This window comes from Hippoglossus stenolepis, chromosome 18 (genome assembly GCF_022539355.2).
Source record: "Hippoglossus stenolepis isolate QCI-W04-F060 chromosome 18, HSTE1.2, whole genome shotgun sequence".
In the NCBI taxonomy this organism is placed as follows: Eukaryota; Metazoa; Chordata; class Actinopteri; order Pleuronectiformes; family Pleuronectidae; genus Hippoglossus; species Hippoglossus stenolepis.
The window spans coordinates 20,925,281-20,942,668 of NC_061500.1; the positions used below are offsets into that span (position 1 = coordinate 20,925,281).

At 39.8% G+C, this 17,388-nt stretch overlaps 1 protein-coding gene across 5 annotated transcripts in view; it reads right to left on the bottom strand.

Annotated features, from left to right (window-relative positions):
- Positions 1-17,160, bottom strand: part of scai (suppressor of cancer cell invasion) — a 63,742-nt gene extending 46,582 nt beyond the window's left edge. For 2 of the 5 annotated variants that reach the window (XR_004694111.2, XM_035141520.2), the window contains exons 1-4: positions 16,916-17,160; positions 12,041-12,165; positions 4,078-4,173; positions 3,900-3,986 (exon numbers count right to left, since the gene is read on the bottom strand). Coding sequence is in view for 1 of the 5 variants with exons in the window: in XM_035141520.2 (XP_034997411.1) it covers positions 3,900-3,986; positions 4,078-4,173; positions 12,041-12,147 (290 nt within the window). In the remaining 4 variants the exon portion in view is untranslated. Of the gene's footprint in view, positions 1-3,899; positions 3,987-4,077; positions 4,174-12,040; positions 12,166-16,915 lie in introns of those variants that run through there. The other 3 variants (XR_004694112.2, XR_004694113.2, XR_004694114.2) reach the window with 3 other exon arrangements.
- Positions 17,161-17,388: the final 228 nt, after the last annotated feature.

Here is a 17,388-nt window from a genome sequence, read left to right on the forward strand (position 1 = left end):
GGAGATATGGCTTATATCTCCTCTTCTCCACAATTCCCTGTCGTTTAGAGGACCTGGCTCTTTTTCTCCTCCTCACCGATCCTATTATCTCTGCAACCCCGGTGTGTTTTTCTCCAAAGTTCAGCGGGGATCTCCGCTTTCCCATTCGCCAAGCCGATCAAGCCATCCGCTGATTGCTGGAGTAAACAATGTGGTGTTGCTGAGCGACGGTCGAGTGGCAGAACAAAAGGAGTAGTTCCAGCGTGAAAAATTGAACAAAACTCTAAACACAAACATGTTTAGAGAGGACGCAACTTAATTAAGTTACTTACAAAAGACAAATCAAATATGTCAAAGGATCGTGGGTCGTGACAGAGGATGTTGCACCTTGTTAAGCCCTATGAATCAAATTTTGATTTGGGTGTCTTTGCTGTCAATGCCCAGATAAAGGGCGGCAGACACTGCATCCTCTATAGACCTGTTGGCCCAGTATGCATACTGATGTCGGTCAATGGATGCTGTAGAATGTTTCTGATGTGCAGCATGACCAGGCTCTACTTCATTACTGTTGGTGTCAGTTCCATGGGACAGTAGTGATTTGGGCAAAAGACAGCGGTATGATGGTGGCTGATTTGAGGAACATTGGAACCAAAGGCTGGTGTAGAGGTGTTAAGATGTCAGTTAGAATATCATTTAGTTAGGGATGTCGGGATTAACCGATTTTACGATAACCGCGGTTTCATAACGTTGCGGTTTCATAACCGTAAGAATTATAAAAACTACGATATCCAACTATGGTGTCCTGCCTTTTGCGGGTCACGTAATTTGTGTGCGCTATGCTGTGAAATCTCTTGCTAGTCACATTCTGTGTGCGGTGCGCTTGTTTGTGTGTGCAAGCCACTGAAAAGTTAGTTGAGAAGAGGGAACTGAAGTAACAGCCTGATTTCCACCAGCACTGGACAAAAAACTCGCAATAATAGTCCCATACAGATACACTGCTTATTAAACAGGAAACACAAATTCACTGACCAACCTTCCACAACAAGGCAACTAAATAAAATAGCTTACATAAATTACTTTTAAATAGCCAAACGTTACACTATAAAAACTAACTGGATATAGGTCACTAGGTCCATTATTAGCTATATATTGCTTGTTGTATGTATCGATAATCGTGAAAACCGTGATATTTCCTCTGACAATAAACATGGTACCAAAATTTCACATCGTGACATCCCTACACGCAGTTGCTATTCACAGTCACTGAGCACCCATCTTGCAAGGGTAATGCTGAGACGGGACCTTTCTCGAGCTGGTTAGGGTTGAATACAGAGTCTGTTCATCAGGAATTTGTTGGGCTTTCAGGGCCGAAATGTTGTTTAAGGTCTCAAAACATGCATAAAAGTAATGTTTCCTGATCGTAAAAGGGTCAGTCACAGACCTGTGAAGGGGGTTAGTATCTGGCCACACTGGTTAGTCTAAATAACATTTTCAGTGCTTAATATAACAAAATACTTTGCTCTTCCATTTGCTGAAAGTCCCAGTATCAGAAAAATTTCACGAGAAATATAGCTACACTTTCGAACCTTTAGCTTTAGGCATTTTATTGTCATATAGACTTAGGTTTGAGGTAGCAACTAGGCTAACATTACGTGCTGCCAGAGTATGTCTACACACTCTCTACATGGAGATGGTCAAGTTAAAGTCTGAGTCAATTTAATATCAACTAGGTACATGCGGTGATGTTTTTGTCCTGTAAGCAGGGCAACTATTTCAGTACAAAGCTCAGGCACTGAAATGAGGCACCAATATTTTGCGTTATGATTCGGTCCAGTATGTACCGCTGTGTAGGAACTGGTGTTTGATTGGCACCAGATTTCTGCTCCCAATCCTACTAAAAAGCCCTCTATGCAATGGCGCAGGCTTTTTTTGTATTATTCCCTCTGGTCGCAAAGTTTATGTGCTGACAAAACTTTGGCAGGACTACATTGTAGTTGGCATGGTTGAAATGCCTTGATCAAAAACTCAAGTGCTCTGGAAATGACAACAGTATCCTGGCACCATTCTTTGTCAGTATAGACACAGAGCCCCCCACTATGTGTCCTACAAGAGAGTGATGCTATGCTGTCAGCACTGTGAAGAGAGTTCATCCAGCTGAATGGCCAACTCGTGGATATTTTCATTCAGACGTGTCTCTGTGTAAACAAGCAGGCAGCAGTCTTTTATCTCAAGCCGGGTTGTCCTCTGTAGTCTCAGGATCTTTTGTTGTCCAAATAGCGAACATTTTCCATTAATATGCATGGTACGGCCAGTCAATGTGGGCCAGCTTTTAGACGAGCCTGAATACCACCACACTTACCGTGCTTCCCTGCGCTTTCACACCACTTATGCCACTGCCTCACTCTGGCTGTTAATACAGACGTGGTTGAGGTCTCTGCCTTCTTTGGCGCTGCATCCCAAGTCGCTGAATCTCTTCTACTGAGACACTCGTCGTGACCTTATTGAGCAATTTACAATATGTAGCAGGAGCTGCTGACTTGTTACATTTACATTTATCAGAGCTGTTCAGACACAAAAATAAGCTCTGACAAATACAAGCTCAATTTCGTAGTTAAATATGTATCTGACAGACACACAAACAAAAGCTGTAGCCTGCAAGTGTCGGACAACTACTATTTTTCACAAGATAATGATCCAAATACCATTTACATAAAATAGGGTTAATTAAAGGGTCAATAGTTGACAGAGGAAGATGAGAAGTAGAAGATTTTAGGGTTATTCTGGTTTTCATTTATGAATTTCGAGATGTTTGCTCTTCTGGCATCTTTAACTGCCTGATCTTAAATAGCAAGCTGTTCAGGATGATTTGATAATTGACTTTATGAATTAATTATTCTTTATCAATCTAATTTCTGCTAGTCAGAAGGAGGGGTTAGCTCTTTTATCTTTGTGGAGGTGGCTAAGAAGAGCACCCTCAGCTGCTGTGGAGGTCGCTCATCAGAGCACCTCCAGCTGTACCAGAGGGGTGATTGGCACAGCTGAGTCCGGTTGGCAAATCACTCACCTGTTTAAATGTGGCAGAGAGCTGTTATACACTGGGAGAGACACACGTGAGACACACAAACAGAGCCAGAGAGGTGAGCTGAGCTCTCAATGGAAAAGGTTATGCGCCGGGCGATTTATGTTACTTTAAAAATGATGAAATTGGTGAGCAGCCGTTGTCTGGCTGATGTTGGGAGACTCATAGTGGCACGGGACTTTGCCACAGTGGCGCTCAACGTGGGGCCCTACACAGCCAGTAATTGGACAGATTCAAAGCAGCTTGAATCAAATGGTGGAATTGTTTTAAGTGACTGCACCTTGTCTATAGACAGCGGTGAGGCTAACAGCTCTTCCTGTTCCTGATCCCCAGTCAGCGGTGCAGCCGGTGCCTCTTCCTTTCCCTGGTCCCCAGTAGGCGGTGCAGCTGCTGACTCTTCCCGTCCCTGGCTACCGGTCTGGAGCCCCCCTGCTGGGCTTCGGGAGAGAACCGGCATATGGTGGGGCCCTCCTGTTGGGCCTCGGGAGAGACCCCACATATGGCAACGCCCACTTGCTGTGCCTCTGGAGAGGCCCGACGTGCGGTGGCACCCGCCTAATCGGCCTTCAGAGAGACCTGTCATGCGGTGGCGCCCACCTGGTCAGCCCTCCAGCATTGTATAATGGGATTTTTCCAAATAAAAATAGTGAAACCGCCTTATGTACATCATCTGGCTTATGTTTGGAAACCCATAGTCACAGGGGACTTTGCCACAATCCTATAAAATTATATTTTGACCAAATGTTATAGCATGACTCATGGTATAGGCCAGGACTATATGAGGTATTAATTTCCACTTTCATCTATTATCAATCATCTATTATCACACAGTTCCACTTACTAGTAATGGTAGTAAAGCTGTCCAATTTTGGATGCAACTTCCCCAATTTGCCATCTCTTCAAGCCATACCGACTGTCCAGAATCTGCCTGAAAACAAACAAACAGTTTGACCACATTTAGATTATTTGGATCATATGTAATGCATAATATATATAGAGAAATGGAAGCTGGAAAAAACCTGTGCTGCTGTTGAAATTTCCATAGTTTAGTGTAGACATCAAAAGTCCGTCCAAAGTAGGATTGCCACTGCTTGTGTCCATACTGAGGAAGGTCTCTACAGAAAAGAGCACAAAAGACAATGTACTGCTGTGATCCAGGATTAAGAGTCCAAGAGACAAAGAATCTGCCAAACTTTACAACTGTAAAGATAATGGATAGTTAAAATCTGGAACGTTCCATTAGGGTCACAATGGTAAAGACGTTTTAATCCAGAGAATGCCAATGTACCTCTGACACACAATTATTTAAGCTTACAAATAAATGCACTGGAATCAAGCTTCCAATCTAATGCTTAATGCTCAATACAATGTTTAAGTGCTTAAAACAAACTTGTGTATTCACATAAACTGTACTTACATGACACAGAAATATGCTCCAGTGAGCATATTGTGACATAACATTACTGTCTAAAGTAATAATCAGGTCAGGTGAAAAGAAACAATGAAAATTATTTGTTACATTGTCTGAGATGTGCACTGACATATGTCAACATAAAAACATCCCTAACGGCTAGAAAGTGATTGAATGCAAATGTTAGCTGCTGTCTAATGGTAGCTCATGATCAAGCTTTATATAGAAATCTTAAGTGTTACATTTGTCCAACTGTACAATAGCAAATAAACCCTCATTGATTGAGAAATTCAGACTCATGATTCCTTATCACCAATTCATTGAATAATAACTTTAATTTATATAGCGCCCTTCAAGAGACCCAAGGATGTCAGTAAGAACAAAGCAAAGCAAAACAAAAGAATTAAGTAAATGCACAAAACAGGACAGAAATAGACTGAGCACTAATGGCAGGGTGGAGCATTAACAGATGCCAAAGGCCTTAGTGAACAGGTGGTGTTTGAGTAGTTTTTTTAATCTGTCCAGAGATGCAGCATTGCAGATTCCCGCGATATGGTTTGGCTAGGGCATGGAGGGATTTATAGGTGAGAAGGAGGAGTTTGTAGTTAATGCAGGCCTTGATCTGGAGCCAGTGGAGGTGGATGAGGGTCGGGGTGATGTGCCGCCAGGGCTTTGTGCGGGTGAGAACCCTGGCAGCAGAGTTCTGCACATTCTGGAGCTTGTTCAGGACATTGTCTGGTACACCGGACAGGACAAGATTGCAATAATCTAACTACCTAACTTACTACCTTTTCATGGCATCACATAATGGACGTCTCTCTACTTGTCCTGCTGTATATTAGTGCCGCACTTGACACCATAGATCATAAGATTCTGTTATAGAGACTAGAATAACATGTAGGGATTAAAGGAACGGCATTAGGCTGGTTAAAGTCATATTTATCTAATAGATTTCAATTTGTTAATGTTAACAATGACTCCTCCATGCACACACAAGTTAGTCATGGAGTTCCACAAGGTTCTGTCCTTGGACCGATACTGCTCACCTTATATATGGTCCCTTTAGGCAACATCATCAGAAAGCACCACGTACACTTCCATTGTTACACTGATGGTACCCAGCTTTACATATCTATGAAACCTGATGAATCTTTTCACTTAGTTCAACTGGCCCTAAACATCTGAGAAACACAGTCTGACCAGATAGTCATGTTGGATGATATTAGTTTGGACCCCAACTCCATTGTGAGGAGCCTTGGAGTTATGTTTGACCAGGAAAAGCGGGAGCATGTAGATGGTGATGAACTGTTTCCTGTTAGAGAGGTATGACTGGAAGGAGGAGAGAGCTGTACCAGTAAGGCAGAGGTGTTCAGATAGGCAGTTGAGGAGGATGGTATGGGAGATGAGGATACTAATGTGGCCTGAGTCGGCAATGATGAGGAGGTCGTTGGAGATTTTAATGAGGGCAGTCTCCCTGCTATGTTGGGGTCTGGTGGGGTTCATAGAGCTCATGGTTGGAAATGTGCTGGTGGAGTTTGGTGATCGCTTCTCTTTCTAGGGTTTCACTGAGGAAAGGGAGGTTAGACATGCCCTCAGCCACAGAGAGCCCAGAGTATGAGATCCAGGGAACAAGTGGCAGCCTTGGCCTTGGTGACTTACTCCGCAGGGTATCCACAGGTGCAAACAATGATGCATGTGAAGTTGCTGGTGAATAGAGTCCACTTTAGCGTGGACATTTTAAAAATTTGTACAAAGTAAAAATGTAAAAAGTCAGATGCAAAACCTGCTCTGATCAAGTTTATTTGGGCAGGAGGCTTCTAGGGACCCCAATGGCATGGATGGGGGATCATCTCCCAGTTTCATTTCGGGAGGCAGAGACCCCATCTGTATGTTTAAGAGTAGGCTTAAAACCTCCCTTTACAATAAAGCTTATAGTTAGAGCCGGTCCACGCTTGTCTTGGACCTGCTCTTAGTTATGCTGTTATAGGTCTAGAATGTAGGGGGACACATGACACATGGAGCTTCTCTTCCCAGCTTCTCCTTCCTCTTCTCCATCCTTATCACATCAAAGAAAATAATATCTCATCAATACATGTTACTGACTTGACTTCTTCCCCAGAGTCCCTTTGCCTTATCGTCCGCAGATACAGGGCCACGGCTGCGGCCACATCGTGGATTATAATGCGAATCAGAGATCGTGATAATAATGGCGGATCCTGTATCGTGTTGGCATCTGATAATGGTGGTGGACCACGATCAAGGTGGCAGCTTCTGGTGGATCCTGATGGCGGCAGTGGATCATTATTTTGGACTATGGGGGCATCCGATCGTGATGCTGGATCCTGATCTTGGTGGCTGCTGACCGTGGACTATGATTACAACAAGACTGCTTAATATGCAATATGTCTACTCAGATACTCGACCATTACTGACAATAATCCATCAATTCATGTACCTTCCATTATGCTACAAACTGTTTATTCTAATCAATGCTGCAAATACCCTTATCTTTCTGATGTTCTCCATTACATTACACATGTCATCTATTGCACTTCTGTCCATCCTGGGTGAGGGATCCCTCACATGTGGCTCTCTCTGAGGTTTCTACGTTCTTTTTACCCTGTTAAAAGGTTCTTTTTTTGTAGTTTTTCCTTACTCTTGTTGAGGGTTAAAGGCAGAGGATGTCACACCCTGTTAAAGCCCTATGAGACAAATTGTGATTCGTGAATATGGGCTATACAAATTAAATTTGATTGATTGATTGATACCTGAAAATGCCCAAGACTGAGCCCTAAAAGTCAGCTTCAGTCTATGGTAGAGCAGCTGTCTGCCACGAAAATGGGAGTTCTGGACAGCCTGCCGTCTCCGGACAGTGTTTTAAAGTTATAAATTGTGTGTTTGACGAGAGCCTGACATTGCTCTGTGTTGCACAAGGCATTTGCTTGGGTTTCCTTTTATGCTTGGGATCACTTCGTTTTGGAACAGTAGCTTGAACTTTTCATTGGTTATCCCCCTTTGAGTCATGGCTTGGGCCATCCGGTGTTGCTCTGCTAGGACCATCTTGCCTGCACATGGGTTTGTGTTGTTACAGTCAGGTCATCCATGAATCCCCTGATTGCCGTCAGATGACTTCCCGCAGCAGTCTTCAGTCCTCTTGACTCTGTCCTGGCTGCAATGATCAGGTTCATTCCCTTGACAAACAAGATGTGGAAGATGGTGCACATGCACCATCTGATGATACCGTTCTTGAGAGGCTAAAACTTTGTTATGAACCTGGAGAAATCAAAATTTACTAGGTATGATTTGAGATGTGGTGGTGGTTCATTGTGTCATTGATCAGACTATGAGGGATGGATCCATATTAGTGTTGCATGGTATACCAATACTAGAAAGTTATCATGATACCCAGCTGTTAAATCATTGCTTAGCCTCTGGTAGTGCTGGAACCGACAGACAAAGCTCCTGGAATCCGCAAGCTGTGTGCTCTTCTGAGTGGGTTTGTGGACCCACACACAACAAGCTTCTCCGGCCCTTCCACAACACGTACACCACAGCAGTTATAGTTACTTCAGCCTCTCTTCCGCTGGCTTCCTCCGGTGTTCCCACACTTTGTACAACCCAGCAACTTGATCGCTTCAGCCAGTAGTCTTCCTCTGTTCAGGAGGAGAACAGGCAAATACTCCCTGGTTGCGTATATTTGAATGTTACTGTGCGTTAGGCGTGATGAACCCGAATAAATTAAAATGATTCTGCGACGCATTTACGGCATTGCGTTCGGTGTGAACACACCATTACAGATCTGAACAAACGGCAAGGACATGGAGTTCCCCAGGGGCCCAGCTCTGATTTACATGCTCCCACTAGCTTGTATCTTTCAAGACAATGAAATATCCTACCATAACTATGCAGATGACACACAAGTTTGTATAACAGTAACAACTGATGATTATGGACCAATACAGTCACTAAATAAATGCAGTGAAAACATTAATGAGTGAGAATTTTATCTAGTTAAATAAGGACAAAACGGAAACAATTGTTTTTGGTGCCAAAAATTGTCAGTGCTCATCTTGAAACCCTACAGCTTATGACCTCAAACAAGGTCAGGAATCAGGAATCCAAAATTCAATACCCACATCAACAGAATTACAAAATCCACCTCATACCACCTAAAGAATATAGCAAGGCTCAGAGGATTCATGTCTCAGCAGGCCCTGGACCTGTCCGTGCCTTTTTAACAGACTTGATTAGACTGCTTGATCCATGATAAATGGTATTCCATGTACCAGGCATTCACACAGTGTGCAGCGTGAATGATGCAGACACAGAGTGGAGCAGTAAATTATCGACAGAGCCGGTAAAAACTGTAAAACATAACTTTTTTACAGTCCAAACCTATATAAAAAGACCTTCAAATAATCACTGCAATCAGACTTAGTGGAGCTGTGCATGGCTCCCTGGGTGTCCTCCCAGAAATTGGTGGCGCTAGAAATGAAATTCATTTCATTGTCAGTGTCTGCAAAGGCTGCTTACTGTGTGGGGTCTATGTTAACAGTGAACCGAAAGCAGAGAGACACAATATACTTCCGCATTTGTTTATTCAACGCAAGTCATACCATCATCGCAACATTCAAAAACGTTATCGCATGTCTTCCTAATATCGTGCAGCCCTACTTCCAATGAAACAAAGAATTGATTTCAAAAAACAGTAATGACCTAGAAAGCACTAAATGGTTTGGGGCCTAAATACATGCAGCTGTGCTGCAGATATGCAGCAGAAACACTACCTGTGTGAACAACAGAGTTTCATTGCAAAATGATTACTTTGTTTTCATAATTGTTGGAAGTCATAATCGTAATTGAAATTCAATTAGTCGGCCAGCCCTACTTTATATCAAGGCACCTCTGCATACCTCACATTTCATACTGAATGAATGGACTACACGTCATCTAAAACTCGAATACCTGACCAGCCCAATATCAACATACTCTCTATGGACACTGGCCTGAATTCTTTATAAATGTAATTCCTGTGTATGGCTGGGGCAACGTGTCGAGGTAATCGATGTCATCGATTACGAAAATGCGTCGATCTTGCGCAAATCGACGTATTTTCATAAGAAAGGTGGCTGCGCACAGTCAGAGCACGGACTCACCTGAAGAGTAAAGCTGAAGCAAAAGAAAATGGCCCACGATCACCTAGCATAGGTTCCTAATAGGTGGACCGCTATGGCAAGCCGTTTGAGAATTTATCCCATATCCTTGATATTACATGTCAGTCCCCTCCACTGGTTCAATCTTTGTCAACACTAGTTGGACAATTGGTCGCACTAGTTCGGCATTTTATTGTACTAGTTAATCATAAACTCTAGTCACTCTTTTTCAGCAACTAGTGGCACTTTTGTTCAACTAGTTACAACAGAAAAGCACTAGTAGCACCAAAGTCCCACTAGTTGGCTTTTTGCCGCACTAGTGGCCCTCTGGACCGAACAAGTAATGCTGAAAGTGTTACTAGTAAACATGTTAACTAGTCAAACATGGATTCAGCTCACTAGTTAACTAGTGGCCTTCAATTTTCTGCACTATGGCAATGAATAAATTAGTGAGCACAGTATGTTATCACTAATAGTCATTGCCTTATTTGTTTGTATATGACAAGTTTTCAAATGAAAAAAAGTAAAGAAAAGCTACTCAAAAGGTAATTTAGTACTGCCACCTACTGGCGATAGTAAATGCAGCAGCAGCCCACATACACTGACCTCCAAACATAAATCAGATCAGTTGTTCATAATATAATAGCATAATACCTTTAGTGGGCCTACAATGGAATATTCATGTATTTGGATCATTTCTGCACCTTCGGATCAATCTTTTTGTATCAACAGTTAAAGAAAAGAGAATGGCCTGTAATGCCAGTAATGCCAGCAGAATAGAATTGAAATGAACTTTACTGATGTGGGCTTGTCAAAGAGGCAGGTTTTGACCTCTGGCAACTCCTGAGGCTCCCGAGTCCTGGGACTATCAAAACATTAATGGAGGAGGGAGCTATATTGTTGACCTGTACTGTGTTTAGTGATGAAATAATGCATGATCATTTCTGATAGCTAACCAATGTTTACACAATGCAGTTTGTGCTGCTGCAATGCCAGTAATTCATATCGGGATTGAGACGGTATCACTCCCCTCAAGAGGAGGTAGCTTGGATGTTTTCCTTTCCAGGGAAAGGAGGGCACACAATTGGATTCATGGACTGAAAACCCAGTCACCTCATAGATTGAACATAGATTATGACTTGAAGTGTTTTCTGTAAAGTACCACGATTTATTGGATATTTAGATTAAGTTGTTAATAATGTTCATATAGAGCTGAGGTATGACTTGTTCTGTACATCTATTAGAAATCTATTCAAAATAAAAAATAATTTAATTTAATTATTTTGACCCCACTAGTTTACTAGTTAACATTTGTAGCCTTACTAGTTGAACTAGTAAGGTCAAAATAGGCTTTAACTAGTAAACTAGTGGGTATTTTGGCCTGCACTAGTTGAACTAGTGTGCATTTTGGCTCCCACTAGTTCAACTAGTGCAGAAAATTGAAGGCCACTAGTTAACTAGTGAGCTGAATTCATGTTTGACTAGTTAACATGTTAGAGCTTTTGCAGCTCACTAGTTAACTAGTAAGACTTTCAGCGTTGCCAATTCGGTCCAGAGGGCCACTAGTGCGGAAAAAAGCCAACTAGTAGAGACTTTTGGTTCAACAAAAAATCTTACTACTTTTAACCTGCACTGCTTTTTCCGTCTTTACGGTAGTAAATTCTGGCAGCACATGGTAGAGTTTACTTCTCTAACTGAACAAGAGAAAGTGGGAACAAAGAGAAAAGTGTTACAGCTGTTTAGTTGTAAATATTTGTTGAGATCGTTTGTATGTGTAATGTAGTTAAGAACAAGGTAATTCTCAAACTACATCTTTAGATTTTTTTTTCTGAAATTAGGCACTTTATTTTATTTTAAGATGCCATTTTCAAAAGCTCTTTATTTTACTTTAAACAATTATTAAAGTACCCTGAAGTCCAGTGTGAAAATTACTAATAAACATTATTGAAATACTATTGAATTGGACTTTATTTTATCTGACAGTCAGTTTTTGTCTTCATACAGACATCGATACAACTACTAGGCTACTTTAAGAATTTTTTTTTATAAGTCTAGACTGCTAAACTTGAATTTACAGTTTTGATATTTTCCCCAAAACTTTGGTTTTCGTTTATTTTCTTGTTGGACAGATTAATGTAGACATACTTTGTTATTTTGTCAGATTTGTTTGCATTTAAAGATGATAAAATAAATATAAATGACAAGTTTTTCAAATGTTATTATTGATAAATTATTAAATTAATCGAATAATAAAAAAATGATTGTTAGATTAAATCGATAAAAAATAATCGATAGTTTCAGCCCTATTCGTGGGCACTGCATGTATAGTATTTCCCCTTAAGTAGTCCCTGGAAGTCAATGCTTGATCACAAAATACAGCCCATCTACTGCGAAAAAACTGAAAAAGTAAAAACTAACCGTAGCCCATTGAAGAGTTGTTTGGACTTGTCCAGGAGGTAGCAGAAATCTGTGACAGTCTTCCTTTCACCTAATGGAATATCATCCTCAGTCTCAGTTCCAGTCATGACACTGACTTTTCACACCTAATTACACAAAAAAAACAATATAAAGACAGTGCAGAAGTAACAATATTGATACTGATTGATTAATACTGATTTAAAATACTTTACCAGGTACCATTTGTACTGGTGTGATCTTTTAATTTGTTACTCTTAAATGATGAGAAATACATTACAGAACTAGTGATATATATCATGTTGCTGGTTGAAGATGTCTGAGTGTCAAATAATAAGGAGCCTTTCAAGTGATCCAAGGACGCTTTACATGTGTCAGTGGGGAGTTAAAAGAGAAAACAAAGTAATTCGCAGAAAACAGGAGAGAAATAAATAGCACTAATGGCAGGGTGGAGCATTAACTGAGGCCAAAGGCTAGGGTTTGGTATTTTTTGAATTTTATCGATTCTAATTCCAATTTCGATTCTGCTTATCGATTCCAGTTCTCATCGATTCTCCATTTTGATTCCAAAATGGTAAAAAAAAAAAAAAAGAGGTCTAATGTTTAGATAACCTAAATATATTTATTGGACTGGACCGATGCACAGTTGCTGTGCTTCATGTTACACCGGGGCAGCAGTAGTAACGCCTTGTGGTACACAGGCAACATTACAAAACAAAAACCCACACAACTCATCTCGGAGCGTTATCTGACTCAATGTCTTTAACCCAACTGTGTAAATTAGTAGTAATTGAGATAGAGGCAATGTTGAAACTTTTTTCCTTGAAAATACTGGTGTTTAAATGAACCAAACAACACATAGTCGGCAGCGACATTCATAGAATCACTTCCACTTTAGCAATTCGTCTTCAAAGTAAAAGCACACCTATAGCGAGCTGAATTACAAAGCTTTTTTTTTTTAAGTTGTGAGCTTGGGTCTGAAGATTGTATTGATTGTTTAACAGACCTCTGAAATAACCAACATGTAATGTACAGTATGAAACCAGTTCAGTAAATAATTCAAACATATACCAGACACAAGAACAGTAATACATTTTATGAAAAACACTGACTTTAAAATCTTCACTGCAGATAAATCAAGTAGGATAACACTCTGCACCATAGACTGCATATAGAAAAGTTTGCAAACAACATGCATCACGCAAACAATAAAAACAATTACAATATATTATAGGCCTGTTTGAGATAACAAGAAATAATTCTGAAGTAGGATCCAGAGCATTACAGCAGACTAAGAAAACAGTCAATTCCTAACAGCCATATTTAGTTGTTTGCGTCTGTCGTGTGTTAGAAGCGTCATCACCCCCCTCCTCCCCGACACACAAACACACTCGGACATTTGCTTTCACATATGCACGTTGTCCTGAGAAAATACGGAGGATCAGCGGAGTTCAGTGCATGTCTGAAAGCAGCAGGATGAATTTTGCAGATGATTTGGTCTGACAGTGATGAGGGCCAGCAAGATGGGGATTAGTTTATTTATATCAGCACAAGAGGTTTGCCACTGCCACTGCCTTTGGTTGGTTAGGGCTGGGAACAGGAGCTTAAAAGGATAGTTCACCCAAAAATTTAAATTCACTCATTATCTACTCACCACTATGCCAATGTAGGGGTGGGTGAAGTGTTTGAGTCCACAAAACACTTTTGCAGTTTCAGGGGTAAACAGTGTGGTGTCATTTACCACCATGTTTTTAGCCGAAATGTCCTAAATTACATTTCGGCTAAAAACATGGTGTAAATGTACTCGTTTCGAGTCAAATTTGAATGTTGGTACTTATGGAAAAGTGTCATCAAAGGAGCAATATGGGGGTATATTTTGTATATTTTTTCTGTTTCCCTGAAACACCCTGAAACTCCAAAAGTGTTTTGTGGACTCAAACACTTCACCTACCCCTTCCATCGGCATAGTGGTAAAAATGGATGCCATGATACAAAATTTTGGTGCCACGTTTATTGTCAGAGGAAATATCACGGTTTCACAGTTTTCACGATTACCAATACTATAGAAGTAAAAAGACACACAACAAGCAATATATCGCTAATATATAGCTAATAATATAGCTAATGAACTAAATATTTATTATTATCATCATCAACTATATCCAAGTTATCTTATCCCACACAATCTGGTCTCGATAGCCTTCTGGCTGTCTTGCACATACCCAAAATGATTACAATAGGCCTATATTTAGTGTTAGAAATTATCTTTGAAATGTAATTTCGCAAATGGCGCGAGAGGCCAATTGTTTTTGGAGCAATTATTATTATCATCATCATATTATCAATCTGCTAGAAGAAAGCGATTTTGAGGGATGTTGTTGATCACCCATTGCAAATATGAGTGGGTTTTTATCATTGTGCGTATTTTGGGCGGCATGTCAAATTTCGATATATCACCATTAAAAAGGAATGTTTGTAACTGTCATATATATGGTCTAATCTTCCCCAAATGTTGCATGCTTGATTCCTGGCCTAAAGACATCTACTTGCCAGCCTTCAATTTATGTTGGCACTTATGCTGTCCGTGTATTGTGTGTGTAAATATGTGTGTGTATATATTAAGTTGAACTACCATACTCAAGCCTAGAAATAATTAACAATATGAATATATTGTTTTATTTTATATTATTTTGAAAACTGGAAATTGGCAGTTGCTTATCCTCATGCTTAATCCAACAAATAATTCATTAAAATCCAATTGTTTGTGTTTTTTCAAATTTCAAAATCCTCTTTTCAGGCAGATCTCTGATATTGTAACACTACCTTACAGAGTGAGAAAAATGACCGATACAGTCTTTCTTCTGCTATTGTTTTGACCGCAGAGCTATAAACGATGGCTGGCTTGACCATTGTCTTTTTATCAAGGTGGATTTTTAAAAAAAAGTCAGCTCAGCAGCAGCATTCACATATGCTTATAGAAGAACACTGCATCACATACCATATGCAGTCCTGTAACTTTCACCAGCAAATAAAAAAAATATTGTGGTTTTGACGGTAATGAGCTCAATCCAACGATAGGCATCACATGACCACAGTATTACGGTTATGCGGTTAACGTCACAACTAGGGATGCAAGATATATATCGGTCCAATATAATATCAGCTTGATAATGGGAATTTTATATTATTATTTATTTATCGGAAAAGGTAATTATAGCTGATAGAACGTCCGATAATAACAATTGAATATTAATTCATCAATATTTGCTTACTATATTTTGCAATTTTACCCTCAGGTGTGCATAAACTATAGGCTTAAAACGTATTTTTAAGAAACGTGAAACTATTATTAGTATAGGTGTCGTCCATGTGAAGCATGTAATTATCGGTTATCTGTATAGGACGAGAAAATCCATATCGTGCATCCATAGTCACAACCCGGGTAGCCTGAAGACATCCCAATGGCAATACTTATAGTAAAAGTTGTACTGCCACCTACTGGCAAAAGGAAAATACATGTTTACTCACTTTTTTTATATATCAGAGCAGGCTGACCACCTTTACATCAAACTTGCTCAGGAAATACTTCAGACATCAATCAATACTTTTTGGGGAAATTGTGATTTTGTCCATGGTGGCATGTGGAATTTTGATGCAGTACATTACATTTCAATAATTATGTTACCACTTATTACTTAACGTTACATAATACTGCTGCTGTTTGTGTGTCTGAATGAGAGGTTTTAATTGATAAAAGTTAACAGCCGTCAATGTTGTATTAGAATGCAAGCGCAAGCCTTTATAGGACATGATGTTTGCATTACATCTATATTTTGTTTATGATGTCTTGATGTTTCTTAAATTTACTAGGTTGCTTCTCTTTATCAATGTTTTTAAGCAAGGTGTACATTTTAGTAAAACAACACATGCAGAAAGAAACACATGGCATACCTCAAGGTGGATATCTTCTCTTATTTAAAAAAATTAGTATAATAACTGTGGATGCCCTTCATAAAAATTTGAAACATGATCTCAATAATACTTCGCCCTTTTACAGTTTTATCAGTCGTAATGTTATTTTTTGTGTAGGATAATAATCTGTATGCGGCACTATCTACTGGTGCATCAGCTGCAGAATGCAAAATGACAAGACATGAGATGCAGGACTTGCAACTAAATGAAGGATTATTATAAGTTGATAAATAAATGTAGAAATACATGAATAGATAAATAAATGTATGTTGAAATAAATGGACAGATAGATAAATATATAAATATTTAAATACATAAATAAATGAAAATAAAAAACGTTTTGGCTATTTATGTTATACAATATTTATTTAAAATCTATTTCAACATTTACATATTAATGACATTGAGTCTTTTACTTGTTTCTTAATTAAATTTTAGGACGTGATGATTCATGACAAATCATTTTATGTTAACGACAGAGAAAGACAAAATACATGGAGACATGACAGCAGGAGGTTAGAAGAAAAATATGTCACGGCAAATACGCATAAAGCCACGAGGACTCGGTCATAATTGAAGTTTTGTTTGAGAAACAATTTTCATATTCAATATTAACTCAGCGACTCGCCTATAATGTAACGTAATGAATTCGGCTGATCTAGCTGACTAGCAACGGACCGACCTTAGTTGGGCCGTAAAATAGCTATGGCTCTTTATAAACGTCATATCAGCTTTCTATGATCCCCAATATGGGCAAAGTGAAGTCAGGACACCCCTTTATCAACATCACAACGAAAGTAACATCTGGAGACACATGCCTGGATAACAAAGATAACCAATGGTAGCTATCCTGAGTAAAGTAATTAAGACATGGCTGAAGTGGCTTTAACCCACATTCCTTCTCACCTAGCGTCGATGAACAGGAGCACCACAGAGATGCTACTCACAAATCAGTGCAAAAGCCTTGACGAGCTCTATTGGCGAAGCGCGACGTTCTTAACATCTCCTGGCAGTTAACCGCTGCTTAAAGAGCCGCACCACTCTGCAGCATGGACAGAACTGTTGTCTCTTCAAGTCTAAATGCTACTCCGTATAAAGGATTCCTGTTCCGTGACAGACGACTTGTGAATGGGTGGGAAGCTTCTATCCAATACGACAGGCTAGCTACTTCCAGGTCATCATTTTCAAAATAAAATAATTCCAAATGAAGAACCTTTTAGTAGAACGCTTTACCTCCCATTCTACTCGTAGAGACTCAGACAAGTTAGTCTGCATTTTGAGAGCAAAGCGGCCCATTAATATAATGAGGTACCTTATATTAATTATATTATGGAATTTACAGGTAGAAAATGCAGATAATCTAACACATGAGTAATATG